Raw genomic sequence first — 21,900 nt, forward strand, 5'->3', positions numbered from 1 at the left:
CCTAGACAGTATGCCTGCTACTGCCCACCGCAGCAAGAGACCATGCACACCAAAGCCAGCTCCAAGGAGTTCCCTAGCGGGGCAGTTCTTCAGACAATGTGCTGCTGACAAGACACAAGTGGTTTGCACGCTCTGCAATCAGAGCCTGAAGTGAGGCATAAACGCTCTCAATCTGAGCACAACCTGCATGACCAGGCATCTAAGTGCAAAGCACGAGCTGCAGTGTAGTAGACACCTCAAAAACCAAGAAAGGTCTCTGGCTCCTCCTGCTTCCTCTTCTGCTGCAGTCTCGGCCTCTTCATCCACCTCGTTCAGCTCTCCATCTCCCAAAAACTGGAGCAGAAGAGGAAGTACCCCCCTACCCACCCACGATCCCTGTCCCTGAATGCCAGAATTTAAAAATTACTGACCTTTGAAATGCTGTCATTCCGTCTGGTGGAGACGGAGAGTTTTAAAAGCCTTATGGCGGTGGCTGTCCCACAGTACGTTGTGCCCAGCCGCCACTACTCTTCCAGGCGTGCCATCCCTTCCCTGCACAACCAGGTGGGGGGACAAAATCAGGTGTGCACTGCGCAACGCCATCTGTGGCAAGTTCCACCTAACTACGGATACGTGGACCAGTAAGCACGGAGACGTTATATCTCCATAACAGCACACTGGGTAAATGCAGTGGCGGCTGGGCCTGAGGCGGATAGCAGTTTGGCGCGTGTCCTTCCACCACCGAGGATTGCAGGGCGCTTCAGTTTGCCTCCTGTTGCTTCCTCCTCCTACTCCGCTTCCTCATTCTCTACCGGCTCCTCATCCGGTCAGCGTAACACCTTCACCACCAACTTCAGCACAGCCAGGGGTAAACGACAGCAGGCAGTTTTAAAACTTATCTGTTTGGGGGACAAACCCTACACCGCGCAGGAGCTGTGGACGGACCTTGAACAACAGACCGATGAGTGGTTGGTGCCAGTGAGCCTCAAGCCCGGCCTAGTGGTGTGCGATAATGGGCAAAATCTCGTAGCGGCTCTGGGACTAGCCGGCTTGACGCACATCCCTTGCCTGGCGCATGTGCTGAATTTGGTGGTGCAGAGGTTCCTTAAAAATTACCCAGATAGGGGGGGCGGAGCCTAACCACTGAACAAGACGGAGGCTTGAGAAAGAGCCCTCTCTTCTGTAGCCTGTGCTTCTTTGCTTTTGCACACTTCTAAAAGCGCCAAGATGGGCAAAGTTGGCAGAGACAGGTCCAGGGAGGCTCCTGATACTCCCAGATCGAAGAAAAACCAGAGGGACATGGAGAAATTTTTCACCAAAAGAGTAACTGCGTCCCCTGTTCGGGGATCCAAGATGGCGCCCCAGCTCTCAGAGAAGGAATCTGATGGGGAAGATGACGGCGAAGTTGAACTCACGGAGACTCCTGCTACAGCTGCATTACAGGGAGAAGCTGACACACTTACCAAAGCCTTCTTCAAGGAGACGCTGGCTCAAGCCCTAGTTCAGCTGATACAAGAGGTTCAAGATCTCAGACATGATATGCGCGCCCTGGAGTCCCGGGTGGAGCACCTGGAAAGCTGACAGGATCAAGTAGTGGCGCATAGTGCGGCCATGATGAATATCACAGACTCGCAGATAACCTCCCTAAACAACGCTTTCCTCATGATTGAGGATCAGGAGAACAGAAGTAGGAGGAAAAGTGTAAGATTGAAGGGCTTAGCGGAATCAGTACCTCTGGAGGGCCTTGAGGCGGCTGCTAGGTCGCTGTTTACAGACCTGCTGGGAGAAAAGAAAGCAACGGATATTGTTATTGAGCAAATTCACTGATCCTTGTGCCCTGTTCCCAAGGGTGAAGATCCCCCCCAGAGATGTAACCTGTGGCCTTTTAAGTTACAGGGACACAGCAGCCATCCTGCAAGCTTCCCGTAAAAAAACAGACCTCATGCATAGGGATTCAGCAGTGGCGCTGTACCAAGATCTGGCCACCTCCACCTTGGCTAAACGTAGGGTCCTAAAGCCACTCACGGATTACTTAAGAAGCCAAAAGATGCTATATAAATGTCTCTTTCCCTTTGGAATTACATTCGCCAAAGATGGCCGTCGATGCACAGTACGCACGCCCCAGGACCTGCGCGCAGCCTGGAAAATTTTGCTTTGGATTCCTGGTTACCGGTGGACATTTCAGTAGCAGGACTGCCACAGTTGCCCTCCCGGGATTTGTAGGCAGTAGTATCCCGGCAAAAATCCTTCCCCAACAAGAAGGCTCCTGGAGGAAGAGATTGCACCTGAGTAACACGTAATTGTTGAAATGCCTTGTATCGTGTTTTCTCAGGATGCTCTCCCATCTTGGTCAACTATGCGAAGTTGTCATACTAACTCTCATTAAAACTGCGGTGCCTTTTTAGCAGACCACTGACCTCTCATGTGTGCATGTATTAAAGGTCGTGATAAATATGCAGGGCAAAGTCTCGCTGTGGTCGCAAGCCCGCAAGTTGACGTATGGTGATACACACTGTTTTCCAATTGTTGTGCATTCTTAATATTGTTTTCAGTTCTGGCCTTCTGGGCCAGCTAGTATTGCTATCAACAGAAGCATGGGTGAGGAGGTTTTCGGGTTAGGATGTTTATTAAAAACCACCTTCCCCCCCCATACTCCCTGGCATTGGCTCTTTGCCATTGCAATTTTATTGTACTACTTATGTTTCGATGTTGTTATCTTGATCCATATGCTCAGATCATATGTTCTTTGGGCGCCCAGCCCACTTGAGTCGCATGTATTTAACTTACCTGTTTTTCTTAATGTACTCAGCTTTTCTGTTCTTCGTGTACTCAGCTCACCCGAACCATATGTACCCAGCTTACTTGCTCATCCATATGTCCTTAGCTTACCTGGATGTCGTATATTCAGTTTTCTTGATCGGTATGTACTCAGCCTGGTAATTACTGTTTCAGTCTTCTTACCTTGTATGCTATATCACAGGCGCTTCCCACCTCTTTTCTCCATACACCCATGTCAGAATTAAAAGTTACTACTTTCAATGTTAGAGATTTCAATAAGCCCCAGAAAAGTCACAGGTTTTTACACTCCTAAAAAAGATTGGAAGTGACATATGTTTTCACCAAGAGACACACCTTAAGACTGTAAAGATTCCACTTATATCCAAATTACAGTATTCACAATGGTTCCACAGCACATATGTATCTGCCTCTAGAGGCGTGAGTATTGCAATTAGTAAAAAGGTACCGTTTGTACCAATAATGGTGCAGGCGGTCCCAGAAGGCAGATTCTTGTTTGGGAAAGGTAAAATCGTCCATCTTAGTTTCGCTAGCGGGTCTATATGCCCCGAATACTAGACAACACTGCTGGCTTAGGACAACTCTTACGCAATTTCACATGAGGGTGGTAGGTGGTGATATTAATGTGTTATTAAATCCTCGTTTTGGATATGTCATTAGGTAGCTCTACTAAATCCCCAAAAACGTTAGGTGGCATTCAAAAAGTTTTTAAAGATTTGCAACTGACGGACACCTGGAGGTCTTTAAATGCCCCGGATAAGAATTTCTCTTTTTATTCGCAAGTACATAGGTCCTACCAGAGGTTAGATTATATCTTTTTGTCCAATTCACATTTGGACATGCTGGTTCAGTCGACCATAGGCCCTATTACTGTCAGACCATGCCCCTGTAATGACTTTGCTTACTTTTGCAAACCTTCTTATACGACCTTATGCACACGACTGTTGTTTTATTCCGTGTCCATTGCGCCGTTTTTTGGTGATTTTCTGCGGACCCATTGATTTTCAAGGGGTCCGTTGAAAACTCGGCTAATGCACGCGTCCATGATCTGTGGTTCCAGTCCGTCAAAAAAATATAACCTATTATTTTCGCAGAAAACGGTTCCCGGACCCATTCAAGTCAATGGGACTGCTAAAAAACGCGGAGGCACACAAGATTGTCATCCGCGTCCGTGTTTTTTTTTTTCCTATCATTTGCATGGCAAACTTGTCTTAGACTTTTTTTTATATTCCTTCATGTTTGGTGGTCCTCCAAAAATAAAGGAAGACACACGGAAACAAAAACGGAAACGGATCACGGAACACCGGAACCCCATTTTGCGGAACGGAACACAACAACGGTCGTGTGCATGAGGCCTTAGGGAATGGACGTGGCGCCTAAACGAGACTCTTTTAGATACAGATAAACATGTCTCAGATATTACCCTCAAATTAACCTATTATTTCCGAGATAATATTCAACAAGATACAGCCCAGACTATTATTTGGGAGGCTCACAAGGCCTTTATACGTGGTGAATTCATTGCCCTAGGCTCCATGCTCAAAAAAGAGAGACAGACGAGACTTAACTCCTTACTAGGCCAGATTGCCGCAATTGAGTCCATACAGAAGAGATCTAGGTTCTCCCTTGCTCAAGAGGAACTTAAATCCTTACGGAGACAACTAAAGGAACTTCTCAATATTAAGTGTGCAAAGGCTTATCAATATGCAAAGTTTAGGCAATATATTCATGGTGATAAGGGGAACAAACTTATGACTCATCAGATTAGACAGAGGAAAGATGCCCAATTTGTCTCCTCCATTAGGTCTTAAAGGGCTTCTGTCAGCCCACTAAACCGTTTTTTTTTTTTTTGTTAATAATAATCCCTACACTGCGAGCTCCCTATACATAAGCTAAATAGTCATTTTTGTTCAGTAGATTTTGTTAAAAAGCTATTTTTATAATATGTAAATTACCTTGCTACCAGCAAGTAGGGCGGCTACTTGCTGGTAGCAGCCGCATCCTCCTCTCATAATGACACCCCCTCTGCTGTGTGAGTGACAGGGCCAGGGAACGGGATCGTTCTCTGCTGGCCCTGTTTGAATTCAAAATATCGCGCCTGCGCCGTACCTGTCTTTAATCGGCGCAGGCGCACTGAGAGGCGGCTGCTCTCTCGACCGCTCCATCCTCAATGCGCCTGCGCCGGGTGTAGATGTTTGAACAGCTTACTTCCCATGAGGTTTTGCCGAGACATAGTATATCACTTCTATATAAATGGTTACTTTCCAAGAGGGGTAATGTGACTCCGGCTTCTATAAGAGAGTGGGAAGTGGACCTAGATGGATCTTTCTCACCACAAGACATATCCCAGATCTTCTTGAGGTCTCACGGCTTCTCTAGATGTATTAAAACGCAAGAACATTCCTTTAAAACTATGTCTCGCTGGTACAATGACCCGGTTAAATGCTTCAATATGGGTTTTATGAACAACGATTTAGGCCATATTATGTGGTTCTGTCCGCTTATCCGCTCTTTTTGGGACCAAATTGAACGTCAAATAAATGTGATATGTAAAACCTTGATTGAGCTTTCCCCTCAATCGGTACTATTATGGCTACCGTCAAAAACGTGGCAGCCATCAATGGACGACTTGCCGACCCTCCTAATCCAGGCAGCCAGGTTATTAGTCCCCATGAACTGGCTTCAGACCTCTCTTCCCTCTATTGAGGACTGGTATGATAGAGTTGACCAGATTTTCCTGATGGAGGAATTGGCAAGTTGGGCCACCAGATCGCATGCTAGATTTCTGCGGTTGTGGAATCAATGGAAAGAGTTCCAAACGGAGCGCTTGTGGAAGGATGTCACTCCTTAAAGTGATATCATCATAGAGCTTTTACCTCTAGTCATTGGCTAAGCTATACAGCTGTTTGCCACATTCAGGTCTTTTATTCTTTTACTCCATTACGTTTGGGTCTTTTGAACACCTATCCACAAAGCTACTCAGAAGCTCGGTCACTTGGGTTTGAGTACACATGTTTTTGTTGTTTTTATAGTTCTTTAACTTTACTTAACGTAAGTTTAGGGACTGGTCGCTATCCAATCCTAACAGATATGTAATCATATGCTTCATGGAGATTTTTCGGGTTGCGAACTCAAACTTTTTTGTGAAGTTCGGCCAAACCCGTCGAACCCGAACATCCAGGTGTCTGCTCAACTCTAGTTATGAGTAGTTAGCCAAGGTGTTGTGCCTTTTCATAGGTAAATACATTGATATCCAATTCATTTTAGTCAAGATGAATGTTCATTCCCTTTAAGAGCCATGCTCGACTATAGTTACAATTTTGTATGTCTTGAGAAGGCCAAAGTAAGGTCACACGAAGGTTTCTACTTTTTAGTGTTATTCTTCTCATGAATGTACCAGTCTGAGAAGAGGACTCCTTATCTACTTTAAAATTTATGACGGAAGATAAAGATAAGCTCTATGCAGCTGGTGATAATTACCTATACAATTAGGCATTTATCAATGAAGCAAATATATAATATTCATGTATTCATTTAATGAGCCTTAGTCCTTAGCATAAGACAATCAGTAGGACATATATATATATTACTATATATTATACTGGTATATGTTATGAAGACAACATGTATCCAGTATATTATATATATTTCTTATTAGGAAAATCTTTGTCTCTAAAAGAGTGTCTATGAAGATGTGTGTTTTGTAACAATTATTGACCTCTTTGGTATGAGAGGAGGTACTGATATCTCTGAGAAAACAAAGCCATTGAAGTTATTTACGATACACAAATAAACAGTGTGAGAAACATTCAGAGAGACGCCGAGAGGTCTGTCTCTAATTGCTACAAGTGTCAGAGTTAATCCCTATAGCCTTGAATTAAAGCTTTTAAGGTCAATTGTATATTATACCTTTATTCAGACTTACAGAAGTTAACCCTTTATACTATGATGCAAATAGCTTACACAGCAGTGCCACCTAGGTATGAGTAGGTGACATTACAACAGTAGCAAAAGTGCATTCTGGGTAAGGTTATGATGTCATTTCTTATCAATGATCACACCCATCCGACAATGATTGGAAAGCTCCAAATTAGGAAGGTGTGTCTAACTGATAAGTTTGTGATCATAAACCATACACAGGGGGGAGAAAAGGGACACAGACAAGAAAGAGGAGAGGAGAGAGAAGTGGAGCTCTCTAGAGGGGTCTATCAAGATGAAAGCCATGGTGAGATGTGCTATGATGGACCACCCAGCTTTCCTAGGAGCAGAAGTGAGATTTCTACTAGGACTTGGTAAGAGACACAGAAAATTATATTTCATTTTATTAAGACTAATTTGATAGTGTGGGTGAAATTATACCATCTAGATTGGCGAATAAATACATTAATTAATTGATCATCTCCATATTGAGATGTAGTTTTAGGATATTGTGAGGCTTCATTCTACCTGCAGAAGAATCAAGACTCATAATCTAGCAAAGCATTAAATAATTGCTTAGATATATATATATATATTGATAGAACATTCTTCGCCAAGCTAAGTGATGGATTCCCACAGGAAAGACATATTTCAAAGTCCTTCCCATTTAAGATATGATCTAGCAATGATCCTAGATCCCTGTTATTTGTCTTAATAATCTTACCAAAGTCATATGTGTGAAAAAATAGTCCAGGATGGGGCGGAAGGATACAGTTATCTCTTCTAAGCTATATCCTTGAATGGATTTGCCCATGCCTGAAGTCATGTGATGTGTAGTTGGTTAGAGGGGGGAAGAATGTATCTAGCATTCCATATTGATGTCTAGGATTAGACATGCCCATCCTGATATCATGAGATTTTCTCTGAACAGCGGTAATATATAAATTATGTTCCTACTTTGATATCCTAACCTAATAATAGCTTGGTTATAATGTGACAAGTTATTTTCACTCACATGTATTGTTAAGCTTGTAATGCTTTAGATTAACGCTATATATATTCATTTGCATGTATCATTGTGTTTATTTACTTATATATGTTTATAATCTTGTAACCAATAAATCTGCATATTTTTATAATACCTTCGTATTATTGTGTAATGTAGAACTACATGTTTTATCATTAACGTCATCTCACGTCAAAAATAACTTATTTATCTGAGGAAATAGTCGGACTCAGATGTGAGTTGTATCAATTAGGTTGTCTACAATTCACCAGGTCATGATTTTAAGAATTTATGACAAATTTTATAAATTTAATTTTTTTATGGTTAATAATTTTTATGACCATAATTAATAATTCTTAATTGAATTATTACAACCCGACAAAGGGATACCCAAAATTACTGGAAACTTTGGAGAAGCAATCAGTGAAAAATGAATGATTTCACAGTGGTCAGGTTTTATGAGGACTTTAAGATTCACAGTCTATCTCCATGGAAACGTACACGCCGTGCAGTGCAACAACAGAACTGATCACCACTGGTAGATCGATCCATTGTGCGGTAGGTGTCACGGTCATATCAGGACGACTACTGACCTACTTAGGGATATACGGTCGTTATTAAATCAAGCTGTATTCTGATCTTATCAGGACAACTACTAACTTGCTGAGGATTACCAGATCATCATCCGATTTTCGGTGTTCTTTGCGCTCTCAATGCTATAACTGACAACTCGCTCATGTGCATGATGAGGATCAATATGCAGTCTCTCCTCCATCTATCAAAAAGATAAAATCAATATGTTAAAAACAACATCATGTTCAAATCTTAGACCTTAAATTGGTACTTGCTCTATAGGCCATGGGGGGGGGGGGGGACTTTAACCCCTTAGTGACCAAGCCTGTTTGGGCCTTTATGACCAAGCGTTTTTCTTCCTTTTTTCATGGTCTCGTTCCAAGAGCTATAACTTTTTTATTTTTTCGTCTATATAGCTTTATGAGGGCTTGTTTTTTACGGGACAAGTTGTAGTTTTTAATGGAACCATTTTGGGGTACACATAACTTTCTGATTAACTTTTATTAACTCTTTCTGGGAGGGAGATGGGGGAAAATAGCAATACTGCCACTGCGTTTTTACATTATAAATTTTACGGCGTTCATTTTTCGGTACAAATAACATAATATCTTTATTCTCTGGGTCAGTACGATTACAGTGATACTAAATACTTATAATTTTTTTTACGTTTTACTACTTTTTTTTCCAATAAAACCCCTTTAATTAACCAAAAAAATGATTTTGCATTGCCACTTCACAAGACCCATAACTTTTTTTTTTCTTTTTCTATGGAGTTGTGTGAGGGCTTGATTTTTGAGGGACAACTTGTATTTTTCATTGGTATCATTTTGGAGTAAATGGCGCTTTTTGATCGCTTGTTATTACGTTTTTTTCGGTGGAAACTAAGAATAAATTAGAAATTCGGTCTTTTTTTTATTTTTATTTTTTACGGCGTTCACCATAGGGGATAATTTATGTAATATTTATGTAGTCCGGGTCGTTACGGACGCGGCAATACCAAACATATGGGGGATATTTTCTTTTTGCAATTTTTTTCATTGAAAAGCGTATTTTCAATGAAAAAAAAAGCATATTTTTTTATTTTATGGAATTTTTTTATTTAATAAATGTGTATTTATTTATTTATTTTTTTACTACTTAAAAGTCCCACAAGGGGACTATAATATACAGTATTTTGATTGCTTTTAAAATGTAATGCATTATCTCTATAAGGCATTACATTTCAATAGCATTTCAATAGCAATGCTATTCAAACCTTTACCAGCAGGTGGCGCCAGAGAGGCACAGCCTGCTGGAAATAACTGAAGACAGGCTCGGGGCCCTGAACGGAAGCAAGGTAAGCTTCCGAACACATCAGCACCCCGCGATCTTATTTTCGGGGTGCTGATGGGAGACAGAGGGAGTCCGCTCCCTCTGTCACCACTTTACATGCAGCAGGCGCCATTGCGCCCGGCATGTAAAGGGTTAAACAGCCCGGATCGGCACTCCTGCCGGTCCGGGCTGTTAGAGCAGGGTCCCGGCTCTCATGTGAGAGCCAGGTCCGTGCTTCCCGCTGCACGGGGGAGCCGTGCAGCGCTTAGACCGGGCTGCCGTAAAAACGCGGCGGCCCAGCCTAAGGCCCCTTAGTGACCGCCGTAAAAACACGTATGGGTGGTCACTAAGGGGTTAAATTCACTTATAGATGGTGTGAGGCAGTGACAGGCCTCACGGCTGCTAGGGGGGAGACATGGCAGGAGTTCCCATTTCTTCGCTGTCAATCAGCAGGTCAGAGGCCGCACCAGCTGGAACAATCAGTCTGGGATAAGAGCCCAGTCCAGACTCTTAGGAGAAGGAGGAAGAGTCTGTGTGCAGCAGAGGCCCGGGAAGGCTCTGTACTAGTGGGCTCAGCCGAGCTGGCTAAGGAGCCACGGGGCTAGGTGTTAGCCTGAACTTTGGGGGAATCCGCAAGGTCTTGGAATCGACGGTCGCTAGGCCAGAGTCAGGGGGACTTCTGGGCCACAATCCCCCAAAAGGTACTGGATTTTGTTACAGCCTGGAAGTGCTGGATTGTTAGGCTGGGAAAAGCCGCATGTTCTTCCCGTGTGTGAACTGGGCTTTCAGTGAGGTAGGGAGTCCTCATGTTTAGTTACAGCCCAGCCGGGCAGGTGTTTTATTTGTATTGTTTGTTTTGGTTTTGCTGAGGTGCCAAATAAAAGCAATGTTTGGCCCCTAACCCTGTGGTTGATGAAGATCATTGTGAGAATGACCCCCGAATAAGAGGCTTTCCCTTACATAGGCAAACCTCTTTGTAGAATATGCCATTCTTTTTTTTATAATCTGAGATATTTTACCACTATGTATCCCATATGTGGAGACAAACGGAATCCTCCATATGTCATTCTTTTTTCCATGGCTCATCTGTAAAGTCTCCTGCCTATTCACCACTTTTACCTTGTCATGTGATCTTTGTAATAATTTTCAGGGATAACCTCTGGTGACAAACTTCTCACACATTTCATAAACTCGATTATGAAAAACATGATTGTCAGATACCACCCTCCTAACCCTCAACAGTTGACTCCATGGTAATAATTCGATCATCCTACAAGGATGACCACTGTCATATCTTAACAAGTTGTTTTTATCCATGGGTTTCTGATATAAATCTTTTTTTTTTTTTTATTACATGTCACAAAGAATAAAAACAACATACATTTAAAATATAATAATACAGTGTACATGCATATTGACAGATACATATATGAAATGAATCTCTCTTTTCTTTAAACTCAGACCCCCCCCCCCCCAACCAATTCCCCTTATTCCAGTATCAGCTGCATCTTTATCCCGTAATATTGTTTACTCACACAAATTCCAGCCACGGCTCCCATAGCTTATTATATTTGAGGGGACAACCCTGGAAGACAGCTTTCTCGCATACAAGCATATTTTTCATTTTACACTGAAATTCTCAGGGTGTCGGTGGGTGGGGGTCAGCCTGAATCCAATGTAGAGCTATCAATTCCCTAGCCAAATATAGCAAGTGACCTATAGCCACCTTAGGTGTGTTTTCAGTTATATGTTATATGTTCTCTGACATATAATCCCTGATGCACACATCGGGGTACCATGGTATTCGTATCGTGTAGGCTTTCTGTATGACATCAATCACCTTATCCCAGAAAGAAGTTATTACTGGACACTACCATAGCATGTGTATCAGATCTGCAGATTCCATAGAACATCTAGGACATTTAGCATCTGATCTGATGCCCATCCAATGTAAGAAAACCGGTGTCTTGTACACTCTATGAATAATAAATAATTGTGATAGTTTTTCACTTTCACTCAAAGAGAAAAGAGGTACCACTTCTAGTATATCAGACCATTGATCTTTCAAAATTGCACCTACATCTTATTCCCATTTTTGCATCCTGGTGAATGGGTGTGATTCTAGGTATTTGTCAAGCAACAACCTATATACCATAGATATCAACCCTCTCCTCCCGAAACCATAAAGTGTAATGCTGTATCCTGCTGTGACACCATAAGACCATTCTTGATCATAGTGTTATAAGCATGCTGCATTTGTAAATATTGATAGAAACAATGTCTAGGAATGCCATAGACTTCCTGGAAGCTAGTAAAAGCTCAAAACACTTTAGCCTCCAGGAGGTGTCCCATTCTCTTCACTCGCCTCTTCCATTCATCAAACCCTGTCAGCGATCCGAATTCAGACAAAACTGGGTTACGCTATATTGGGGCATATTCTGTAATCCCAGACAACCCTCTGAAGTGTTTGATATTCCGCCAAACCGTATGCATTGTACGTTGTATGGGAATTTCTGACCTCTCTGACCTCCCATCTAGTCCCTCTAATAACATCATTAGATCCCTGCCTTTCAGATGATGTCTAAGAATCTGGCTAGTTATATCCATAGACCCTAAGTCTATCCATCCTTTAAAGTGTTGACTTTGGGCCGCCAGAAAGTATACCCATGGATTGGGAACTGCCAGGCCTCCCTCTGCTTTAGAATACTGCAAGGTCTCGAATTTTATTCCAGGTTGTTTTCTTTTGCGCCATGTCAAATCCCTAAATATCGAGTTAATTTTGTTAAACCTGTCCCTTGGCAGCCAGACCGGGGCATTATGGAGAACATATAAAAGCTGCGGCATCAATACCATCTTAAGAAGGTTTGTCCTCCCCAACACTGACAAGTAAAGTTTACTCCAGGCCATAACTTTTATTGCGAAATTTAGTTAGTAGTGGAGTAAGATTTAATTCCTCAAAATCCTTAATTTTAGGAGATCTGTTAATACCTAAATATTTAAATGTCTCTACACATGGGAAATTTTTGTCAGTTATCACTGGTGATCTTGGCTGACCATCTATGAGCATTTGCGCAGATTTATGCCACTTAGTTGTTAAATATAAATCTGTTTTAATACATTTATCCTCTATGTAGACCCTCACATCAAGAAATTGTAATTCTCTATCCGAAACAGTTTTGGTAAATTGTAGACCAGGAATACCTGCATTGAGATGCTGATGGAACAATTCTAGTTCCTCACTTTTGCCATCCCAAATAAAAAAATGTCATCAATATAACGCCACCAGCACAGGATCCTCTCCATAAAAGTGGATCGGCACACAAGTCTGTCCTCCACTTTGGTCATGTAGCATACATTGGGGCCACGTTGGACCCTATCGCAGTAATTCCTCCTGAGGGCCACTCAGAGAATCCTGCACCAGCCAACACCAAATTGAACGCCCTCAATCCATCATCATGTTTAATCGATGTATATAATGAGGCATCAAAAGAAACTAAGTAGAAAAAAAATCTGCTAGTTTGATTTCAGGCAACTTCAAAAGAAAGTGACCTGTGTCCCTAATACAGGGAGTGCAGAATTATTAGGCAAGTTGTATTTTTGAGGATTAATTTTATTATTGAACAACAACCATGTTCTCAATGAACCCAAAAAACTCATTAATATCAAAGCTGAATATTTTTGGAAGTAGTTTTTAGTTTGAGCTATTTTAGGGGGATATCTGTGTGTGCAGGTGACTATAACTGTGCATAATTATTAGGCAACTTAACAAAAAACAAATATATACCCATTTCAATTATTTATTTTTACCAGTGAAACCAATATAACATCTCAACATTCACAAATATACATTTCTGACATTCAAAAACAAAACAAAAACAAATCAGTGACCAATATAGCCACCTTTCTTTGCAAGGACACTCAAAAGCCTGCCATCCATGGATTCTGTCAGTGTTTTGATCTGTTCACCATCAACATTGCGCGCAGCAGCAACCACAGCCTCCCAGACACTGTTCAGAGAGGTGTACTGTTTTCCCTCCTTGTAAATCTCACATTTGATGATGGACCACAGGTTCTCAATGGGGTTCAGATCAGGTGAACAAGGAGGCCATGTCATTAGATTTTCTTCTTTTATACCCTTTCTTGCCAGCCCCGCTGTGGAGTACTTGGACGCGTGTGATGGAGCATTGTCCTGCATGAAAATTATGTTTTTCTTGAAGGATGCAGACTTCTTCCTGTACCACTGCTTGAAGAAGGTGTCTTCCAGAAACTGGCAGTAGGACTGGGAGTTGAGCTTGACTCCATCCTCAACCCGAAAAGGCCCCACAAGCTCATCTTTGATGATACCAGCCCAAACCAGTAGTCCACCTCCACCTTGCTGGCGTCTGAGTCGGACTGGAGCTCTCTGCCCTTTACCAATCCAGCCACGGGCCCATCCATCTGGCCCATCAAGACTCACTCTCATTTCATCAGTCCATAAAACCTTAGAAAAATCAGTCTTGAGATATTTCTTGGCCCAGTCTTGACATTTCAGCTTGTGTGTCTTGTTCAGTGGTGGTCATCTTTCAGCCTTTCTTACCTTGGCCATGTCTCTGAGTATTGCACACCTTGTGCTTTTGGGCACTCCAGTGATGTTGCAGTTCATGGGCAGTTATTTTGCGCCTTGGTTTTTCCACACGCTTCTTGCGACCCTGTTGACTATTTTGAATGAAACGCTTGATTGTTCGATGATCACGCTTCAGAAGCTTTGGAATTTTAAGAGTGCTGCATCCCTCTGCAAGATATCTCACTATTTTTGACTTTTCTGAGCAAGTCCTTCTTTTTACCCATTTTGCCAAAGGAAAGGAAGTTGCCTAATAATTATGCACACCTGATATAGGGTGTTGATGTCATTAGACCACACCCCTTCTCATTACAGAGATGCACATCACCTAATATGCTTAATTGGTAGTAGGCTTTCGAGCCTATACAGCTTGGAGTAAGACAACATGCATAAAGAGGATGATGTGGTCAAAATACTCATTTGCCTAATAATTCTGCACTCCCTGTATACGAGGGGGCTTCCATTGCATACTTACGGAATAGACGGTCTAGTAATACAGCTATAGCGCTGAGGACTGAACCTTGACCTGAGACGATGGGTCTACCAGGGGAATCCTCCAACCTCTTACGAGGTATATAGAGTAGAGAGGTTATGGGATGTTGCACCCTCAAAAATTCCCCCAAATCATTGTCTATTATGTTATCTTTAATAGCCTTCTCTATTATACTTCCTGTGGCACTCATCTCAAATTTCAGGTCAGTCCATAGTACTTCATAGACCTCTCTATCCTCCAATTGCCTCTGTATCTCCCGAATATACAGAGTGGGCCATTTATATGGATACATCTTAATAAAATGGGAATGGTTGGTGATATTAACTTCCTGTTTGTGGCACATTAGTATATGTGAGGGGGAAAACTTTTCAAGATGGGTGGTGACCATGGCGGCCATTTTCAAGTCAACCATTTTGAATCCAACTTTTGTTTTTTCAATAGGAAGAGGGTCATGTGACACATCAAAATTATTGGGAATTTCACAAGAAAAACAATGGTGTGCTTGGTTTTAACGTAACTTTATTCTTTCATGAGTTATTTACAAGTTTCTGACCACTTATAAAATGTGTTCAATGTGCTGCCCATTGTGTTGGATTGTCAATGCAACCCTCTTCTCCCACTCTTCACACACTGATAGCAACACTGCAGGAGAAATGCTAGCACAGGCTTCCAGTATCTGTAGTTTCAGGTGCTGCACATCTCGTATCTTCACAGCATAGACAATTGCCTTCAGATGACCTCAAAGATAAAAGTCTAAGGGGGTCAGATCAGGAGACCTTAGGGGCCATTCAACTGGCCCACGACGACCAATCCACTTTCCAGGAAACTGTTCTTCTAGAAATGCTCGGACCTGACACCCATAATGTGGTGGTGCACCATCTTGCTGGAAAAACTCAGGGAACGTGCCAGCTTCAGTGCATAAAGAGGGAAACACATCATCAGTGGGAGAAGAGGGTTGCATTGACAATCCAACACAATGGGCAGCACATTGAACACATTTTATAAGTGGTCAGAAACTTGTAAATAACTCATGAAAGAATAAAGTTACGTTAAAACCAAGCACACCATTGTTTTTCTTGTGAAATTCCCAATAAGTTTGATGTGTCACATGACCCTCTTCCTATTGAAAAAACTAAAGTTGGATTCAAAATGGCCACCATCCATCTTGAAAAGTTTCCCCCCTCACATATACTAATGTGCCACAAACAGGAAGTTAATATCACCATCCATTCCCATTTTATTAAAGTGTATCCATATAAATGGCCCACCCTGTACTTCAGAGTCCATTATAACCATTGCTCCTCCCTTATCAGCGGGTTTTATTATCTCTTTGTTCTGTTCCAAGGTTTTAAGGGCGTTTCTTTCTTTGACATATTGTGTGTATAGTAATTATTCTCTTGTTCTCTTAATGTTTTAATTTGTCTACTTACTATCTCAATGTGGGATTCAATAACATGATTGTTTTGTGGAGGGGAGAAATTACTCTCATTTCTGAGGTCAAAATCTTTCAAGCATTATATAAGAAACACAGAATTGTTCTCTCCTACCAACTTAGAAATCCCCCTGACAGCTTTCTCTTATCTCATTCCAGATCTTGATGTCAGGATGTGGGAAGAAAGAGGTTTATTATCACTAGATCAGACACTGGAGGGCTCCAACCTTAAAACATTCGAGGATCTACATCATTCCCACCAACTCCCCAATATTTACCAATCAGGCACTTATATGATATCAAGTTACCACCGACCCAACCACCTGCAGCCACACCATTAAGTAGGCTTTTCAACATATCAAGACCAGCAAGGAAAGGTCTTTCCACTGCATACCATGCTCTAGGCCAGGCATCCTCAAACTGCGGCCCTCCAGCTGTTGCAAAACTACAACTCCCAGCATGCCCAAACAGCAGGGCATTGTGGGATTTGCAGTTTTACAACAGCTGGAGGGCCGCAGTTTGAGGATGCCTGCTCTAGGCCCACAATTTGATATCAAGTCGGGTTTCATGATGAGATGGAGTAGAAAATGGGTTGTGAATGGACCATTTATGAATGGAAAGATGCATTCTATTGGGCAGTAGCTGTATCCAATTGTATAAACCATGCAGAACAAAATCATAAAAACCATTTCCATTGGTATCTGACCCTAGCCCATGTCAATCCTACATATAGCCCAGATTGTTGACGAGGATGCGGTGAGAGGGGACCACCATCACACATGTGGTGGAATTGTCCTACCATTTCTCCATTTTGGAAGGATGTGAGTGACCTATCTAAAGTTGCTGGAGTCCCCCTTCCCCTATCCCCAGCATTAGCCATACTCTCTATCAGGTTTGAAACCCTCCCATACACGCACAGATGGATGACAACAGGGGTACTAACAGCAGCACAAAAGCTAATTGCCACTTACTGGAAGTTGCCTATTACTCAGACCCTCTCAGAGGCTCTAATTAATAAATACATGCAACATGAATGCATATATGCCACTTCACATACAAATAGATTGAAGGTGGTGAAAAGATGGGAACTATGGTGTGCATCCTCTTACGCCTCTCACATACCACAGATCGCTCTGTAAATGAATTATAGAATCGCCAACGTAAGGGAAAGCTATCAAGGGAGATGTGGGGGGGGGGTTGGACACACAGCTGTCGCATATCACGATCATTAATACTGTTCTTAAATTGTGCTCCTACGCATATTGTGATGTTTACTATGGTAACTAATTTCTTAAGGAACACACGGTTCTATTAACTGATATCAATATTGATTATTTTCAGATTATAATAGAATGTACAAATAAAGCAGTGAATCTCATTTATTGTTACTTTGACATAATGATTTGTACTGAAAGGCTGAATAAAAATCTGAAAGTTTAAAAAACTAAATCTTTCAAGCAGAACATATTTGCATCTTTATTCATATTTACTTTAGTAAACCCTATCGCATCCCAAGCAAAATATCCCTTCAAATGATCTTCTGTAAAATCGCTATAAATCAAGTTCTATATCAAACCAGTCACTTGATGTAGAGGGGCAAAAAGCCAATCCTCGGCTTAATACCCTCGCTTCATCATCAGTTAGTTCGATGGAAATAATATTAATGACTAGAGATTGTTCACTTCCTTGGATTGCGTTTTGTCGCTCTCCCTTGTCCGTCTGTGGAGGAAGATTTCTTCTGGGGCCTATGGTGCGTCCTTCCGCCCAATCTGCATTTATTCCTTTCCCTTGTTTGATTGACCCTAAAAAAAAAAAAAAAAAAAAAAAAAAAAAAAAACTTAGTTCAAATTGACTTTTTTTTACCTTTTTTATTTTTGTCCCACTCTGGGACTTCAACTTCTGGGGTCCGATCCCCTCTGCAATGTATTACAATACAACCTGTATTGTAATAGATAGCATAAAAGTTGACATGCTGACAGCCTGCCTAAGGGCTGGATCTCACAGGCTTCCGTGGGAGACAAGCCCTGATGCCTATGGAAGGCATTGGACTTGCCTTCTCTGCCATTGGGTCCCTGCCACTGTAGCACGGGACCTAATGAGGAAGCGGAGGGCACCCATACCCTCTGCATGCCGCGACCAGCTTTGACCGCGGTATACAAGGGGTTAACACACCGGCATTTTCACCGATGCCCGCATATGCAGTAGGGGCCCGGCTGTGACTGCCGGGTCCGTACCCCTGTTGGGGCAGGCGCAGCTCATGCCCGCCATACATGTATGTCACTGGTTCCCCATCTTGCCAATTCCTCCTCACCTGCAGCCAGCTCTGTTCACTTCCTGGTTTCCTGCTTCTAAGGCTGGACGGGCCTAGGCAGTTGGAGTGAAGGCCGGCCACGCCTCTTCATGACATCACACTGAGAACTCCATCCATAGTATCCACATGTGCGTCCCTCCACTCCATTGGCGTTCCTCCTGAATTCCTGAGTAACCCCCTTTATTGTCCATTAGGATAATATCGTTGGTGGATTAGGTGGTGAATTTATTTATCTAAAAAAAAGATACATATTTTAAGTTGTCCCGGTCCTCCGATACTTCTCCTGCACGTCCCTCGCCGATGTCCGCGCTGCCGCACAATGGTGACTTCTTCCTGGCCGAGTATAGCATGCTCTATATGCAGCGCAGCTCTGTTCTATGCTCGGCCAGGAAGAAGTCACCATTGCGCATGTGCGGCGGCATTTGCGTTCAAGACAGTGATGTGCGCCCCGGCACATGCGGTGCCCATATCTAATGGTTACCAGAAGACAACAGTGGGGGAGGAGTGAACGAATTTGCCAAGATAGGTAGGGATTTGATAAAGGAACAATTAGAAAAATGACCACAGGCACTTTAATAACCAATAAGGCTACTGTCACACTAGCGTTCGGGGCTCTGCTTGTGAGCTCCGTTTGAAGGCTCTTACAAGCAGCCCCGAATGGATCCGTCCAGCCCTAATGCATTCTGAGTGGATGCGGATTCGCTCAGAATGCATCAGTCTGGCACCCGAACACAGCTTGCAGCGTTCGGGTGTCCGTCTGGCCGTGCGGAGGCAAACTGATCCGTCCAGACTTACAATGCAAGTCAATGGGGAGGGATCCGTTTGAAGTTGACACAATATGGCTCAATTTTCAAACAGATCCGTCCCCCATTGACTTTCAATGCAAGATGCAAGTCAAAACGGATCCGTTTGCATTATCATGAACAAAAAAAAAAAAAAAAAAAAAAAAAGGGACTGCAGTGCAGCCAAAGAAGGGGCGGCGCAGCAGCATCTTTCCTCTAGCAGGTGCGAGATTTGTGAGGGAGAGGAGGAGGTAATAATAGGAAAGGAGGGCGGGCCAGAGGGGTGAAATAGGTGCGGTTTTCTGGGCAAATGCTGCAGTAACGCCGCCCCTGGGCACTTGCCGAACCTCATTAGCACAGGAGTCTCCAAGGCAATGCATCCCATCTCAGTTTAGGGGGCGACCCCCTTTCAAGGTAGTGTAAAGGGCACAGAGGTCACAAGCAATGCCCTGCCCCCACCCAAGCAAATACTGTAGGTGGCTTTCCTTCCCCAAGAGGAGGAGGGGGGGGGGGGCAGGGGCGTACCTAGAGCATTTGGCACCCAGGGCGAACCCTTTGTTTGGCACTCCCCCCCCCCCCCCCCAAGAAAGTTAAGAAAACATGCAAACTTTTTTCAATGTTTTCAATAATATTTATTACAAATTTGTAAGCTCTAGTCCCCCCTGTAAGGCTCCATTCAGACATCCGCATGTGTTTTGCGGATCCGATCCATGCATCAGTGGATCTGTAAAAATCATACGGACGTCTGAATGGAGCATTACAGGGGGGTGATCAATGACGGAGGTGATCAGGGAGTCTATATGGGTGATCACCCCTCTGTCATTGATCACCCCCCTGTAAGGCTCCATTCAGACATCCGCATGTGTTTTGCAGATCCGATCCATGTATCAGTGGATCCGTAAAAACCATACGGACCTCTGAATGGAGCCTTACAGGGGGGTGATCAATGACAGGGGGGTGAGCAGGGAGTCTATATGGGGTGATCAGTGGTTCATAAGGGGTTAATAAGTGACAGGGGGGGGGGTGTAGTGGTGTTTTGTGCTACTTACAGAGCTACCTGTGTCCTCTGGTGGTCGATCCAAACAAAAGGGACCACCAGAGGACCAGGTAGCAGGTATATTAGACGCTGTTATCAAAACAGCGTCTAATATACCTGTTGTGATTTTTTTAACCCCCATCTCCAGCCTGCCAGCGAGCGCCGCTGGCAGGCTGGAGATCCACTCGCTTACCTCTCGCGAGATGACGCGTATATGCGTCGCTGTGCGCAGCCCTGCCACCTCCGGACCGCACATCTGCGTTAGGCGGTCCGGAGGTGGTTATTAATAAAATCACTTTCCATCTGCACCAAAAAGAAAAAAAAAAAAATCAAAATCCCCATCAATAAAATGAACAAATCCTGCACCCCCCCCCCCCCTTAATTACACCCTCTCTTCTCCCCTTAATTACACCCCCTCCCTTAATTACACCCCCTCCCTCCCCACCTTAATTACATGGTACACCCCCCCCTTAATTACACAATTATTTACTCACATTTATTTTGATGATGCCCGTCCGACCGCTGGTATAATGGATCCTTCCGCTTCTGATCCGTGAAGGCGGCGCGGCGTGACATCACGTCATGTTGCGCGCCGCCGCAATAATCCTTCCACCGAAGCCGGCGCCTGGCGGAGTCGCGTCGCGGTGCAGCAGTGGATGGAGCCGGGGACTGGGTGACTCAGTCATGGCACCCCCCTTGTGAGTGGCACCCAGGGCGGCCCGTCCCCCCCCCGCGGTACACCACTGGGGGGGGGGGGGGATCTTAGTCTGGGGGTCCCCTGTCCTGGCTTCAGGGCCAGGCCACCCTCTGTCAGGTGGGTACCAGTACATAGTCTCCAGGATCAGAGGAGCTTGCAGCAGCTCATACACTTCCCGCTTGGGCCGTGCCTCTTCTGGAGCTCCGCCCTGGCGGCCACCTCGAAGACCTCCCTCACCCCGTCCTTGGTTTTGGCGGAGCACTCCAGGTACTCGTAGGCGGATATACGGACGGCCATAGCCCGTCCATCTTCGGTCCGCACCGGCTCCTGCTTCATCCGTGCCAGCTCGTTGCGGATGTGCTCGTCGTTCCGTAGGTCCTTCTTGTTGGCCACCAGGATGATGGGCACATTGGGGCAGAAGTGCTTGACCTCGGGCACCCACTTCTCCGTGATGTTCTTCAGGGAGTCCGGGCTGTCCACGGAGAAGCACATGAGGATGACGTCCGTGTGAGGGTAGGAGAGCGGCCGCAGGTGGTCGTAGTCCTCCTGGCCAGCCGTGTCCCACAGCGCCAGCTCTACCTGCTTGCCGTCCACCTCGATGTCGGCCACCCAGCTCTCGAACACGGTGGGCACATAGACCTCGGGGAACTCGTCCCTGATGAAGACAGTCAGCAGGCAGGTCTTGCCGCAAGCCCCGTCCCCGACCACTACCAACTTCGTGTAAATCGCGGCCATGGCCACCTTGCTGCTGTTGCCTATGGTTTTAATGGTGGCTGTAGCGCCCTGCGGCGGGGAGGAGCACTGCGGGATGTGGCGGTCACTCAGGCGGACGTTCTCCGGCTTCTGGGAGTCTTGTCCACGCTCCGTGCCGGCTATTTAAACCTTCCTGTGGCTTTCTTAATATAGCCAGCCAATGGCAGAGGCGGCATGCTCCGGGAAGCTGCGCTGATTGGTGGAGGTAGGAGA

At 44.1% G+C, this 21,900-nt stretch overlaps 1 protein-coding gene across 1 annotated transcript in view; it reads right to left on the reverse strand.

The window, feature by feature from the left end:
- The window catches only part of LOC122934090 (rho-related GTP-binding protein RhoB-like), a 65,322-nt gene extending 43,653 nt beyond the window's left edge, over positions 1-21,669 (reverse strand). The window contains exon 1 of the mRNA XM_044289265.1: positions 21,134-21,669. Within this exon, the coding sequence (XP_044145200.1) occupies positions 21,134-21,669 (536 nt within the window). The remainder of the gene's footprint in view (positions 1-21,133) is intronic.
- Between the last annotated feature and the right edge of the window lie 231 nt (positions 21,670-21,900).

This window comes from Bufo gargarizans, chromosome 4, assembly GCF_014858855.1.
Source record: "Bufo gargarizans isolate SCDJY-AF-19 chromosome 4, ASM1485885v1, whole genome shotgun sequence".
In the NCBI taxonomy this organism is placed as follows: Eukaryota; Metazoa; Chordata; class Amphibia; order Anura; family Bufonidae; genus Bufo; species Bufo gargarizans.